Here is a 15,629-nt window from a genome sequence, read left to right as displayed (position 1 = left end):
TTGACAGTAATATAAATGTTTGGATTTGCCCCAGGGGAGCTGGCAAATGCAACTGTTATACCCTTTAGAAAAGGCAGAAGTGCTCTGTTAGTAGATGTACTTTGAACTCCACTGCCTTTGATGTCCAATGATAAACTTGCGACCTAATCACATTGAATGTAACGTGTTTGTAATGTAATACTATATAACATATGATATAGCGCTGAACGGCTTGCCTTCTCGGGTAGCACCCTACACCGTGTAGAGTGTATGGCTGGGGGAATGTTATCTTGAAAAGTAATTGTGGGCGAAACGCAGGCTGTCAACAGTGCACATGTCTAAGGAAGGGGTACATCAGTGTGCAGTGGTAAACGCCTATGAAAATGATGCAAACAAGCATTTTTATCCAACTCTTCCTACCGTGTTAGATGTCTTCTGGCTTGGTGGGAGTCCGCTTCATGCAGGATGCTCAGACCTTGTTTTCTGAATAAGACTGCCTGTGATCGTGGGCACACGCCACCCTTTCTCTTTACCAGACCTCACCTTGTTCACTTACATTAATGAGGGCCATGATCCAGAAGGCATAGGAGACATTGGTGATGACAGTCCCCTGCAGCGGCAATGAATAGCGTGACAGGTTCCTGGGATTGTGCGGCACCAGTGAGTTGCGTATGTGCTTCAGGTTAGCGCTGGAGTTGGCAGTGAGGTTGGACTGGATGCAGTTCGTATCGGACAGGAACGGGTCAGCGATCAGGGGGCTGAGGAGGGCTCCACATCCTAAAAAGAAATGAAGGACCTAGGAGGAGAATAAGAGAGAAAGACTGTCTACTTCTAAGTTGCAGAGCACTCACCTGGAAAGAAGAAAGAAAGGAGTGAACACAAACACCACAAATTAATGTATTAGATGAAGCACACCCAGCCCTAAATTATGGGGATATTCCAAGTCCCTGAGGAGTTCTGTACTATATAGGACAAGGCTGAAAACAGAGCTTCTTTATAAGGGCATGGAACTCCGAGGTACCAGTGAAAGCATTATTTCCTCAGTGCTAGTCATGTTGCTTGACAGGGATCTAGCTGTAATGGGGGGAGATTTGTTTCCTTTTAAGAAGCTGACATGATCCAGTATGGCTGTCTTTTCACTCTCGGAGGTGATAGTAATGTTAATAATAGTGTACAGTCCACCATTGACAAACCAACCCTGTGAGCATTCTCTAGAGGGTCGTCTTCTCAGTAGGTGTTTTCTCCTCAGCTGCGTAGACCAGCAAGGGACTGGTTGGGGTCCTGTGTTATTTAAGTGGAGTGCTAATTGGGTTGGATTCATGTGTAGCTCCGCTAGCCCTGCATTCTGCGGTGGGGGTGAGTCTGCAAGGACAAAAGCCTCCTAGTCGACAATGGGGTTGATAGACTTATTTGATCTTTCCACAAACCAATCCGTATTGGTTTTGTTTTTGGTGGTTTCAGTCATTTTGGCATGTCCCCATCACTCTTTGCCAGCTGTTTTGTTTGACTTTGCGATCTCTGATTTCATGCCCCTGCTCAAGAATCCATCTGCTGACCCAGCTATCGATCCATCACCCTAATACCATAACTGTCAAAGGTCTTAGAGAAACAAATCAACTGACGACTCACTGACTTCCCACAGCAATCACCAGTTCCTCGACACCACGCAGTCCAGATTTAGGCCCAACCATTGCACAGAAGCAACACTCCTTGCCATGAAAGACATATGGCAACTCTCCTTTTCCTGGACCCTCTATGCAGCATTTGACAGTGTCTCACACCCAATCCTCATCAGGCGCATACACAAGATTGGCATCCAAGGACCCGCTCTCTGCTGGATCTGCTCCCTATTAACAGATAGCATGCAAGCTCTTAGCCTGGCACCTTGCCTCCCTGAAACCCACAAACGCATTTGCCTTAAGGCTCATTGCTCTGCCCCACCCTCTTGAACGCATACATGATACCTTTGGCCAATGTAATTCGTGCACATGACAACAACATCCTTTTTTACGTCAACAACACACAACTCATACTTTCCCTCTTGAAGAACACAAGAAACAAGTTAATCTCCTGCAAGAGCAAAGTCGCAAACTTGATGCAAGTCAACTGAATCAAGCTCATCACCGACAAGACAGAAGTAATTATCTTCAGCAAGAACACCATACAATAGAACTCCAACTGGTGGCTGGCTGAACTTGGACCCGCACCTAGAATTCATCCCAGGAACCTCAGAATAATCATCCGTACATGTCAACACCATCACTGCATCCTTCTTCCAGACCCTGGAGATGCTGAGGAATACCTTGAAATGGCTCCCAAGCACCACTAGAAATACTTTCATTCAGGCCCTAGTCACTAGCAAATTCGACTATGGGAACACACTCTACGCTGAAATCACCAAGCAACTCACTAGAGGACTAAAAACCATCCAGAACTTGGCAGCCAGAATCATCCTCAACCTCCCACACAGAACTCACATCACACCACACCTCAGGAGACTCCACTGGCTCTCGATACACACACACACTCAATACAAACTCCTCAAACACACACAGTCAGGGCACTACACAACTTAGGCCTCACCTAATTGAGAGTTGCATCTCCTCCCACCAACCACCTATACACCTCCACTCCACAGGACTCATACGTGCACAAATTCCACGTATACACAGAAGCAGATCAGGAAGACGGGCATTCTCTGAAATTGCTTCTAACCAGCCTCCCACTCCACATTAGAGTCTCCTCCTATCTTCTTGAATACTGCAAGAGGCTGAAGAACTGGCTTTTCAATTTACCAACCTGCCACAAATAGGGCTGGGCACCCACACCTTCTTCACGGCAGGATACCCTAGCGATTTTACAATATGCATAATATAACATGCAGTAACAGGGGGTAATGCTTTGTTGTTCTACCCATTATAGAGAATCATCTGCTCAGAATCTTCTATGCAACTCCCTGCCCGTGGCTGATTAACAGCAGTGACTTCAAACAGGTGAACCCAGTGTCTAACATCAGGAACAAGCAAATCCCTCCCACTATACAAGGGGTATTTGTGAGAAGCTGGCCTGGCATATGCTGGTCACTAGTTATAGTGGCCACCTTGCACCAGTCCAATTCGACTCTTATGGTAGATAGGTTTAAGACAACCTTTTAAAGAAAGCTATCCTAGTGGTAGCTGTGGAGAGCAGCCTTCAGGCTAAGTCTCAGAGGAATGTAAAGCAGCTTGTTTTACCTTATCATCTCTTGAATTACCAAATGAAAGGACACCACACAGGTATATATATCAAATATATATGTATTTATTTCTAGACACACTCTACTAATCTCTTTATGAGATTAGAAGTCAGGAACACATTCAAATATCAACGTTTCACAATAAGTTAAGCACAAATATTAATGGTCAAACAACAGAATTCCCCTTCTCCATACATAGTTTGTTAACTTAATTTGCTTCTGAAATGTGTGACCCGATGTCTAGACTTATCAGCTGATCTCTGATTTGAATCACTTGATTATTTGAACTCATCATTTCTTATACAATATCAATCGGGTAAAGTTTCCACTCTTATTTTAAAACCCCGTTGTCATTTGCTATTTACATTTGATTTTTATAGTTGCTTGTATGGTTGAGCTAAACGTTCCTATCACTTGGATTGTTTTATTTGTAATCTGTCCACCGTTTATTACTGAAAGTACCAGTTGATACAGCCTTTTATAGATAATGATGCTTGGATTAATCGTAGTGAGATTTTGGTATCAGATAACTTTCTTTGGTAAATCCAAGATGGCATCAGTGAGTGTTCTGATGTCTAGCGTTGGTGTTTAGCTTGTTGTTACTTACCTTATTCAGGTAACAGAGTTTCAAGAGGTATTTAAAGAAAGTGCAATCTAATGCGAGCCTTTCATTGCTCGGAAAACCTTTAGTCTATTAGGATGTGTAAGTACTGGCTTCTCATTTCTACTGATTTTGTATTTGCAACAGGCTGTGCCCTTTGCTAGTATTGCTGTTTTATAGCTATAGTTTGCTTTTGTTTCTTATTGCAGATGATGCATTAACTCCATGCTCCTGAGAGTACTTGGTGCTTTTGTTATTTTTGATTGAATGTTTGCCATTTTGGCCTTATGGAAGTCAAGATAAGTAAGTTAGCTTCTGGTTCTGTGCCCAATCAATTAATCTAGATTTATAAAGAGTGACTAATCACCCCTGAGGTATCCAGGTGCTGAGGGTCTTGCTGCTTCAGGTGGGTTCAGTTGAACAGCCAGGTATTGAGTGCCTACTGTAATTCTAGGAGAGAAGGGTCCTGAGGTGCACAGAGAGGATATTCCAGGATTTAGCTGTGAGGTAGGAGAAGGAGCGTTTCCATTGTTGCTTCAGCAGATGCTGGGGTTGTGCGCGAGGGAGAGGGAGGCAGTGCATAGGTGGCTGGAAGGTTGGTGGAAGTTCAGGCGGTGGTTGATGTAGGCTGGTCCTTGTTTGTGTCATGCTTTGTAAGTGTGGATCAACATCTTCATTTGATATAGATTCTGTGTGGGAGCCAGTGGAGTTTCTTTTGAGGAGGGGTGATGTGGGTCCATTAGAGGAGGTCGAGGATGAGTTTGGCAACGATTTCTGTATGATAGGCAGTCTCTTCAGAAGGTGAGCATGATTCCAGGTGGCTGGTGGCTAGGGCTTGAGTGAAGGTGCATCTGGTGTTGATGGGGAGCTATTTGAAGATTTTCTGGAACATTCAGAGTTGGAAAGCAGGTGGACGAGACTGCCTTGATCTGGATTTTCATGGTGAGTGTTAGAAATGGGGGTCTCTAATTGACATGGGTTTGCACCTTTGTCCAAGTAGGGACCCTTCCTTCTAGTCTGAATAAAGGAGTTACACTCCTAAAATAACCCCTACTCACCCCCTTGGTAGGTTGGCACGAGCAGTCAGGCTTATCTTAGAGGCAGTGTGTAAAGCATTTGCACATAAACAACATTAATACAGTGTAAGCACTACAAAAGGACACCACACCAGTTTAGAAAAATATTCAATATTTATATATTCTCAAGACAAGACCAAAAACGATAAAAATCCACAATTCATTACTTAGAAATCTTCAGTTATCAAAATAACCTTGAAATACAGTTCCTTGAAGTTGATAGCTCTGTCTGGGGCTATCACAGCATTGTGAACAAACAAATCCAAACAGTTCTGGCTGACCGCGGCATCGCGGGCCAGCTACGGTGTCGGGAAGAACCTCAAAATAGTACCTTTGGAAATGCAGGGCGTCGGCGATCTATTGAGCTTCCGAAAGCACGGCGTCCACAGGTGTCGGTTCTGGAGGTCGGTGTAGGAGTCGTCGGGCCCTTGAAGTCACAGGCATTGCAGATTGAACTCCTCACCGTTGAAGTCAGGAGTGCTGGTGTCGGCAGACGTCGGGTGCTGCGGTACGAAGTGCAGTGGTGCACCGTGTGATGCTCTCAGGTCGTGGTGCCAGCAGCGGCTCTGTGGCGGCGTCAGATGGTGTCATTGGTGAGACCACGGTCGCAATGCAAAGTGATGCAGCGCTTGTCGCGGTGCTCGCAGGTCACGGTGCAAGCAGCAGCGTGGTCGTTGCTGAAGCGCTGTCATTGGCTGATGAACTGGAGTCAATGGCGCCGGTATTGGTAGGCCAAGTCTGCAGTGAGGGATGAGGGTGGTGCATCGTGTAACTTTACGAGCCCTTGAACCACAGTGCAGGCAGCGACATCGATTTCAGCATGGAGTGGCGTGGTCGGGGATACCAAGGCGGCGCCATGAAGCAAGGCGATGCGGAGTGCGGTGCCCTCAGGTCGCGGCGTGAGCAGCGGCTCGGTGGCTGCATCAGCAGGCGTCGTCGGTGAGACCAGGGTCGTGGTGCGGTGTTGCCGTTGCCCTCTGAGGTGCCTTCAGGACACGGAGTCATCTGCGGCATCGTAGACGGCGTCCGGTTGCTTTTTCTTCTGTTGCAGCACAAAACACACAGTCCCCAGTGCTGAGGGCAGAAGAACTTGAAGTTTTTGCTGTTCCTGAGACTTCTTGAACAAGGGGCAAGTTCTACCTCACGCCCTTAGAGAAACTCACAAGAATAGATCGCAGAAAGTCCAGTCCTTTCACTGCCCAAGACAGAAGCAGCCACTGCAGGCCAACACAGCAAAGCACACAGAAAAGTGGTAGTTCCTTCTCACAGCTTCTCCATCTCTTCTTCTTGGCAGTCTTCTTGGTCCAAAAGAGTTCTAAAGTTCAGGGGTTAGGGCCCCACATTTTATAGCCCAAAATCCTTTGTCCTCTCAGGCAGAGAGTGTCTGTGCCCAGCCAGAACCAGTTCTGCCCTCTCTGCAGTAGCGGTTCCTGTCCTGGAGGGAGTGCTGCGGGGCGGTGGGGTGGGGCTGGGTGAGGCAGGGGGGGGGTAGTAAACTACGGCATATGGATGAACAGGGTTAAGTAACTAAACGAATAGATAAAACGAATTACATTGCTCGCGCTGCTTCGCCATCTGCCGTAGTTTACTACCCCCACTCTGCACCTCCCCGCCCCGCACCACCGCCCCGTAGCACTCCCTCTAGGAGCCGCTACTGCCTCTCTGGTGTGGCTTCCTGGCAGGAGGTGAAGACGGCATTGGCAGAGGCAGAGGCAGAGGCAGACCAAGGAAATCTCCCCCTACTCTAAATGCAGCCCAGGTCTATTCAGCCCTTTCCTGACCCGCCTAGACTATCTGGAGCCACGGCGCCAGACAGTCAATCCACAACCCCAGTAGAGGCCTACTGGATGGCTGAGCAAGAAAATACCTATTTGCTAAAAGTGGTATTTTCAAACACAGAATGTAAAAATCACCTTCATTAAAAGATGCATCTTTAAATTCTGAGTTTAGGCATACTAAACTTTTTTTTCTACCTAGTTCCCAGGGCCAGTTATGTTTATAAGATATTATAAACAATCTCCCCATTCTGTCCTATGGGAACAGGTAGCCCTGCAATAGTAAAAAACAAAATTGGCAGTAATTCACTATCAGGACATGCCACACACACCAGGGCATGTCCTACCTTTCACATACACTGTATCCTGCCCACAGGGGTACCTTGGGCCTACCTTAGGGGTGACTGACATGTAAGAAAAGGGAAGGTTAGCGCCTGGCAAGTGAGTACACTTGCCAAGTCGACATGGCAGTCCCAGACTCCACACAGGCTCTGCAGTGGCAGGTCAGGGTAAGATTTACAGGCCGTTTGCATGGGTGGCACCATCCATTGTTGCAGCCCACCCACTAACAGTATTTGATTTACAGGCCCTGGCACGCTCAGTGCACTTTACTAGGGACTGACAGGTAAATCAAATATGCCAATCATGGAAACACCAATCTATAACACAGTTTACAAGAGCACTTGCACTTTATCCCTGATCAGCAGTGAGAAAAGTGTGCAGAGACACTAAGCCAGCAAAAACATAGTCAAAACCGGGAGGTCAGAAAGCAAAAACTCAGAGGAAACACGCAAAAAGATGCCAAGTCTAACAGTGAATTTGCTGTCCAGGATAATGTTGAGGTTCTGAGCATGGCGTATTGGTGTGTGAGGGTCTTAGTTCCGAGGGCCACCAGGAGAGGTTCCAGAGGGAGGTGTTGTTGCCAAATATCGTAAAAACAACAGGAGTATAACCCATAGACCAGGTTGAGATCTGGGTAGGTACACAAAAAGAGGCAACAATATCTCAACTAGTATCATTCAGGGAGTCAATTAAACAAGTATGTGCAACACATTACAAGGAAAGAAAAAGGGAGGCTCATGATAAGTTTTTGAAATGTGCACATGGCATCATGTAATTAAAGTAAATATAAATAAAGCGGTACAGTTGTAGCAGCACTGTAGGCATAGAATGCATAGGCAGCCCGAATAGGACTTGGTGCTCAAATGTGCTCGTGACACATAAAAAATGGCGACGCAAGTGACAATGTGAAATCAGCGAAAGACGCAAGGTGACAAAATGTGAAATATGTACAGAGGACTTTGTGGTTCAGCAAGGACGATTTACAATGATTGGACAGGTAATGACTAAGTGATTTAATTGAACCACAAGCGGTTTTGTGCCATAAATTGCAATTTGGGCATGAGTCTCCCGTTTTCTTTCCTTATTATGTGTTGCACATACTTGTTTAATTGACTCTCTGAATGATACCAGTTGAGATATTGTTGCTTCTCTTTTTTGTTGCCAAATATCAGCACAGTTTTTTCTGTGTTGATCTTAAGGCAGCTGTTTTTCATCCAGTCGGCGACACTCCGCGTATACCTGCAAAAGTTGGTTCACATGGTGGAGGGGTCTTCTGAGAGTGAAAGTGTGAGCTGGGTGTTGTCTGTGTTGGATATGATTTTTAATCAATGGGCTCTGACGATGTTGGCCAAGGGGGGTCATGGAGGTGTTGAACAGAGTGGGGCTGAGGGACGAACCTTGAGAAATGCTGCAAATGATGTTCTTGGGTTCCAAGGTGAACGGTGGTAGGCCGACTCTCTGGGTTCTTCCGGTGAGGAAGGAGGCGATCCACTTGAGAAAGTCTCCTTGGATTCCGATGAGATGTAGTCTTTTGATCAGGGAGTGGTGGGATACGTTGCGGAGGGGTTGAGGAGGATCAGGGTTGCCTTTTCTCCCCTGTGGCGGAGGGTTCTGATATTGTCGGTGGCAGTGATCACAGTGGTTTCAGTGCTGTGGTTGGTGCAGAATCTGGATTGGGAGGTGTCCATAAGATGGTTGTTCTCTAGGATTGACATATTTATTTATTCAATCAATTCAAGGTTTATTTTGGCCAAAAGGCCATTAAAGCAAAAGTATAAAAACAAAATAAACAACTTTAAAACTGTTAAAAAGGTCTCCTGAAGCTGCTTTTTACATGTATGTAAAAGAAGGCCTGAAGTTATTGTACAAGTAAATACATAGAAACACGACTCCAGGTAATAATAAAGTGCATAATGGCCAAACAACAAATGCGACAGAGTACACATTGACTGGGGGGAAATGCCAGTGATCTCTCAGAGAATCTTGTGGAGTAAAAATATAATTAGACTGGAAGGATCGGTAATGTTATATTGCGAGCCTAGGATCAGAATATCAGAGATGATAAGCATTCCGTTCATTTCTATTCGAAAGTGAATAAAAAGCAGAACAAAAACCTCAAACATGGTCAGTTATGTGCTCCTACAATTCAAATAATTATGCTCAATACTTTGTTGTAGCTTGTTCAACTCGGCTAAGATTCTTAAATAGATGTTAAGAAAAACAAGAACGTAGGCACCGGGACTATTGTGTGTTTCTCCAACAAGATACTTAAGTTCAGAAGTTTGTTTTTCGAGTGATACGCCCATAAAAATTCATAAATAAATGAACAAAACATTAAAATAATCCTGTTCTGATTGTTATAGTACAATTAATGATTCTGCAGAACCAGATCAGGAATCCACAAGGGTGTACCACTCATAAAAAAAACTTGAGCAGTTTTAAAACAATACATGCATGATTTAGTTGAAAAGTTTAACTAGCAGTTTTAAACCTTGGAATTGTATGTTAGGCCAAAGACATTGGGTTCAAAGCATCATGCATTTAGACTGACACGGATTACTTATTTGACCTTATTCTCCATGCCCACATTAGGAATCTAGAAACATCAAATACAATGCACTGTTTTGTGTTATGTCTTAATATCCTAGATGCTTCTCAGGAATGGATAATACCCAATAACTTGCATACAGGGATGATCCAATTTTTCCAGGGTAGAGCGTAACTGGAACATAAAAAGATTAAATGATCCACATGTTCTTCAAAGTGTGGGCAACAAAAGCAAAGGGAAGTTAAGGGGCATTTTTGTCCCTTCTAACAGTGAAAGAGTTTAGCCGCAAATTGCTGATTCTGAACTTTAGAGACAGACTTTTCACTTGGGCAGGGCGTTTCCACTCCAGGAATGGTTATAAGCTAAAAAAGTGTTTGTGAGTCAGAAATTTATCATTGATGCTCCCTACATTTTGGTCTTTCCAAATTTGCATAAGGTCACAGTAAAGGATACCTTTTGACAGGGAAGCAGGGGTGAACCAGAGCTCATTCAATATAATGAGCTCACACAAGGTGTCGGACATGGCCTTCTTAGGAGAAATTACCCGTAAACATTTTGACCTCTGCCATTTGAGGACCAAATGGGATAGACTGATGATAGAAGTTGTGACACTGAGCCTTTAGGGGCCAGATCATGACCCGACTAAAGCTTAATATCTGCATTCCACTGCCCCATATCAGACAGGCCTACAATTTAGTGCAGACATCTGGTTCAAAATAAAAATCTCCTAAACCACCACAAACCTCAAACACACAGAAAAGTATGACTACAGGTGCCATCATTCAGCAAAGGGTGAGACACGCTTGTGGGGACGTAGGAACGGAGAACCCAGACTGCGTGGTGCACATTCGCAGATGACTCTGTTGTGCACATGGAGGATAACTGTCCAAATAGTGGCTGGCCTGGGCCGAGGACCTGCTGAAGTGTGCCACCCTCAAGTGTGCTCTCCAAGGACCTTACCATGGGCCTCCTGTTCTCACAGAGATCTTAGGGACATCAAAGATCTCCCATGAAGGAACTACACCATCTACCGTGACATCTGGAGAATGGTGCCATCCCAAGTGCCCACCTCTGCTATTAATCCCAACTGGTAGCATGGTGTGATCATGGAATTAGTACATGTTGCTGGAGACCGGATTGCCTAGTGTGGAGCCCCTAAAATCGTGCCCATATCTAAGGCAAGTGGCTCCCACACTGCAGGGACCCTGACACTCATAAGCGTCTAGTTGGCGGTGAATGGATTCAGCAGTTGCAGGACCCATGTGGCCCGTTTTGTCGACCGTGCCACATCGCTCTCGTGCGTCACGCCTACTTTATGATTATTGCGTTCTGTGTTTGATTCACAGGGTGCGACCCTTGGAGGTTGAGGTGTACCCATAGAAGAGCCTCATTCTGCCTCATGTGGCTCTACTGAAATTGCATCTCCATTTGTGTGACTGGACTGGTCTGGTGCAACCTGTATTATCATGCACTGGACGTAGTGCCTCATTTCCGGAGGGATACAGAATTGCATCCCTTCATTATAAGTAACCTGAATTGCCTGGTGCAACCCATCTCAGTGTAGACCAGTCATTGTGCCTCCTTTCCAAGGAGGCACGGAAATTTGCAAGTCTTCGTGTTGGAGACCTGAAGTGTCTGTTGGGACTCATACTAACGTGAACCATGCACTGTGCTCAGATTGCCTGGGCACGACCCTGATCCACGTGTACTGGTCGGGTACGTCCTACCAATTAGAGGCTCCCCTGTCTTACTCCCCATTCATCGGTTATTCTCTTTCTGCCCCTCATTACAGCAGATCAACTGTCCTCTCCACACCTGGTCCCTCCCGAAGACCTCTTGGCACCAGGTAGTATCAAGAGAGATTGACTGGGTTGAAGAAACGTGTTCAAGACAGTTTGGAAGTGGGTCAAAAGAATGCTTGACTCCTCTGTATTTTGAGATCTGTGGGTGAACTTCCAGAGTGGCTCCTGAACTCCCCTTGTTTACATCTACCTCCTAATTAAAACTTGCTACATATCCCCACCTGCTTCCCAAGGCAGACTAAGTCTGACTTCGCCCGTGTGCGGCCAAGCCTGCGGGAGGCAGGGCTGGTTATCTTCCATATGTGGGTATATGACAATCGGGGTGAAGCAGAGGGTCGAGGGAGGCTGGGACCACGGAGTATGCAGGGTGTTATCCATTGACCTGCTGGGTACCAGTAGCACCGCATTAGGGTGCTGAGAGCTTATGTGTGCGAAAGTGTTATGTACGGACTGGGCTGGTAGCTGTTGCATCTTGTAGTGGTGCAGAGTGACTATGTGAGTGGGAGTGATAGTGGATAGCTGTGATTCACGACACTGGTAGACAGTACCGCTATACATGTTGATTTTAAGCCAAAATCACAACACATTTTGCATTGGGTTTACCTGCGTGGCTCCTGCCTGTGGTGCTGCTAAAAACTGTTCTTGTTTCATGTATGTACATATCTTTGTGCGGGACGGTATTATCAGGATTGCTTGGGTGGACCTGGGGTGGACAGTGTGTCTCGCTGCATGAGGGTGCTCTCTCTCTCGGTAGGGGGGAGTTTAGATTAGGAATTGTCCACAGTGTACATACTATTGATATCATAACAATACGTGTGGCCCTAGCACTGCTAGTAATATTTCCAAACGTGTTTTATGCCCGAAAGTGTATGATGTTCATGTCATAATGATTGAATGTTTGTTGAATATAAACGTTATTTACATACATCCTGTGTGAAGTCTCTTTTGTGGCGCCCTGTGTATTTATCCGTGTATTTATCCCGAGTGACTGCTGTGCTTTGCTTTACACATTGCCTTTGAGGAAAGCCTCACTGCTCAGTGCTAAGCTACACAAGGGCGAGCACAGGGAGCCCGACAAGTGTCATTTCTGCCCTTGACGGGAGCTATATGTTCTGCTTGGCTGGGGGCATCTCTTCAGCCAACCAGAAAGCACTGGTTCCAACATGGGGCAGGTTAGATAGGTTTTACATCATTTCTTCTTCATCTTTAGCAGCATAAGCAATAGAGGAAATCTCTGACCAACACCTCGTACTGATGATGGTTGTGGAGATTTGTTAAACAGGACTGAAATGGCGACTTTACCAGCGAGGAGGCCGACTCTGCAGGAACAGTGAAGTATGTTTCTCTTGCTGATGGACTCTGAGAAATGGCTCTATGGCCTCCATTCTTTTTGTCTTTTTGTTTACTTGTTTTGTCTCTGTAGTAGTTAATGTATTTGTTATTCCTTTTGTAGGTGGGTCTTCTTTGCCTGCTTCAATGTACAGCTAAATAAGTTTGCAAGAAATCGTGGTAACTGACCACTGTTTGTTCCCAACCTTATTTGAGGACTAAATTGCAATATGTTACAGTGCTTAATTTGTAAAATATTAAGTGCCAGGGCTCTGACCAGAAGGCCACTGCAGTATGCACCACCCATCACCCTTGTCATTGCTGCCAAAACAGCTACTAACCATCTTTCTCGCATGCAAATGTGACAGTTCAGATTATTTCAGGTCTCCAAAGCTAAAGGAATGGTTGGGGAGGCAGGAATTAGCAATTTTAATGTATATTGTATTCCTAAACTACCGTTGTTCTGCTCATCTCTAAATTAGATGAGCAGCGCCACCATGTGGTGGACTGTTCTAAGTATGGTGTTGACAATTAGGTGCCAGTGCTTAGCACCGGAAAGTTCCGGCTCAAATTAAGCTCTAGTTTAGTAGGATGGAAGCAGCCGTACTGCTATTTGTTTTTCCTTATAAGCTAGATGAGGAGCCTCCTTAAATCATACTACTGAAGGGACATTTTTCTTTGTGTTGTAGAATCAGCCTGAACCATTACATACTCTTTACTTGAAGTTGATGTTGGGATCAATCCCAATGAAAGTCCACAGGGCCAAGTGGGATAAGGCAAAAAAGGAGGTTACTTCCAATATTTAAAAACCTACTGATATACTCACACTATGTTATAGGAGAGATCAAACAACAACACAATTTGCAGTAGTGTTGTATATCTAGTCCACATGGTCAAACATCTGTTAGATCCAATAGAGGCATGCTGAAAAGGGTAGGTCCAGATCACTGCTGAGTAGTTGATATTACTGCCCGGCCGATCATACAGAATGTATGGGCATCTGACAGCTTAACCAGCAGTGAAAGAGGGAATAGATTCTGATCCCCACCTAATAATGACTATTGACTATTGTTTCCGTTTAATGTATTGCTCTTTTATTACTGTAACTAGTACGATTTTAATTACAAAGGTTGAGGTTGTGATTGCTGGAAGGGATTTTAAACTTAGAAAGGCATCCTGCAAGAATTACAAAGGATGAATTGTTTAAAAAAAATGTTTTTATCTTTTTAACCTTCACAGCTGCACCATCAAACTTCTAGTTATGAAATACCTGGATTAATCAAGAGCAACGACAGGTAAATCAATTATTGACGGGGCGGTTTACATGTAGACTTCTATTAACAGATGTAATTGCCTGTGTTACAATACTCAAGTCAACTCTGATTAGCCACCGGGGAGAGCTTTTGAGACACGTGATTTCGTTCTTAAAGTATTATATTTGTATCAATTTTAATGTAAGATAATAATTGTATGTACTTTTATCAATATGTACTTTTATGGTTTTCAATGGAACACCGAATAAAGATATTTTGATTGATTGAATTACAAAGTATTTAATTTTATTGTGCAGTTGTTTCTATTACATCATACGTTGACAACAATACGTTTTTAACATCTGGGGGCACATGTAATATTTTCCTGTAAAAGTTAGATAAACTATTGAATATTCATAGCTATCTCAAAGAATTTAGGAAACATTTTCCTCCTCTACAATCGAGCCTACATAATAAACGATAATTGACACTAGCCCTGACTCTCATTTCCCCCTATATGGTCAAAACATTCTAAGGACACCTTCCATGCAGGCAGAGGCCGAACCTTTACACTCTGAAATCATCAATACACTTGACCTGTGTGCCCTCAGGCTGAGAAACAAACCTAACAGGAAAATACCTCCAGAAAAATGGTATTAACCAGCACTTAATTTACTAAAAAAGGAAATGTAAAGCACTAGAGCACAAGTGGATATTGTCTGAAGAAAGTAGTGATAAACAGTTCTATAAACAAGAATTATAGACTTACCACAATACCCTCAAATCTGCTAGGAGAAACTGTTGTGTAGTTCCTATATATCCTATACAGGATCTGCGCATTCCGGATAACATAAACTGTGGGTTTGGTGGCAGACTGGCTCCGAGTACCGCCAACAGATATGTTAGCCTGTTTGCATTAGCTAGCTCACAGTGCTACTAGAATCTCCTCTTATCGGGGACAGAATAGTTTCTGGCAACCACAGAACATGACAACCCTGATCCCTCAGGCTTGTGGAAACAATGTACTACTTTTTGCTCAGTCACTCATGCTCACTTAGTTAGTCTCAGAGATACACAGAATAAACAGTCTGGGTGTTTCAATAAGTATTTATTGAACAGTTGTTATTCTAGTGTTGATATATATATGAGCTGCAACAACCATTAGACAGTAGCAGAGATATATGGTTAGCAATACTACAAAAGTATAGGAATGGTGTAGTTCTACCATCTTGCAGTAATCATGAAAATATACAAGTACATAGAGTACATGATTATAAGTGCGTACTCCTACGATGTCTCCCTAACTAGATGTACCTAAATGTACCTAGCATCTGTGTAGGTGTTATGCCAAGAATCCCTCTAAGGTCTAGTCAACCCCATTTACCTGAAATAAGAGAATATAGGACCTCATCCTGGTCTCGAGTTGGACACCCCACGAGGGATGTTAGACCACTGCTAGCTGGAGCGACTGCATGCAGGAACCTAAGCGTCTCTGGTCAGTGTATTAGCCGGGAAGCCACAGTCTCCTCTGTCTGTCTAAGCAAGACATGATGTATATATACCCATAGGTCTCCCCAGGGGTCCTACCTTACTGTGTTACTGTGTCGGCCTAAAGGATGACGTCGGGCTTGAACTTTAACATAGATATTATACACGAGATGTTCATCCTGCTTTGAGTCCTGCTGTGCT

At 44.4% G+C, this 15,629-nt stretch overlaps 1 protein-coding gene across 1 annotated transcript in view; it reads right to left on the bottom strand.

The window, feature by feature from the left end:
* The window catches only part of LOC146869628 (solute carrier family 60 member 1-like), a 182,904-nt gene that overhangs the window by 113,024 nt on the left and 54,251 nt on the right, over positions 1 to 15,629 (bottom strand). Inside the window, exon 3 of the mRNA XM_085608908.1 lies at positions 536 to 775. Within this exon, the coding sequence (XP_085465034.1) occupies positions 536 to 775 (240 nt within the window). The remainder of the gene's footprint in view (positions 1 to 535; positions 776 to 15,629) is intronic.

Source organism: Triturus cristatus, chromosome 1_1 (assembly GCF_964204655.1).
Source record: "Triturus cristatus chromosome 1_1, aTriCri1.1, whole genome shotgun sequence".
In the NCBI taxonomy this organism is placed as follows: domain Eukaryota; kingdom Metazoa; phylum Chordata; class Amphibia; order Caudata; family Salamandridae; genus Triturus; species Triturus cristatus.
Note: the sequence above shows the minus strand (reverse complement) of the source record. Positions and strands in the feature narration are given on the sequence as shown.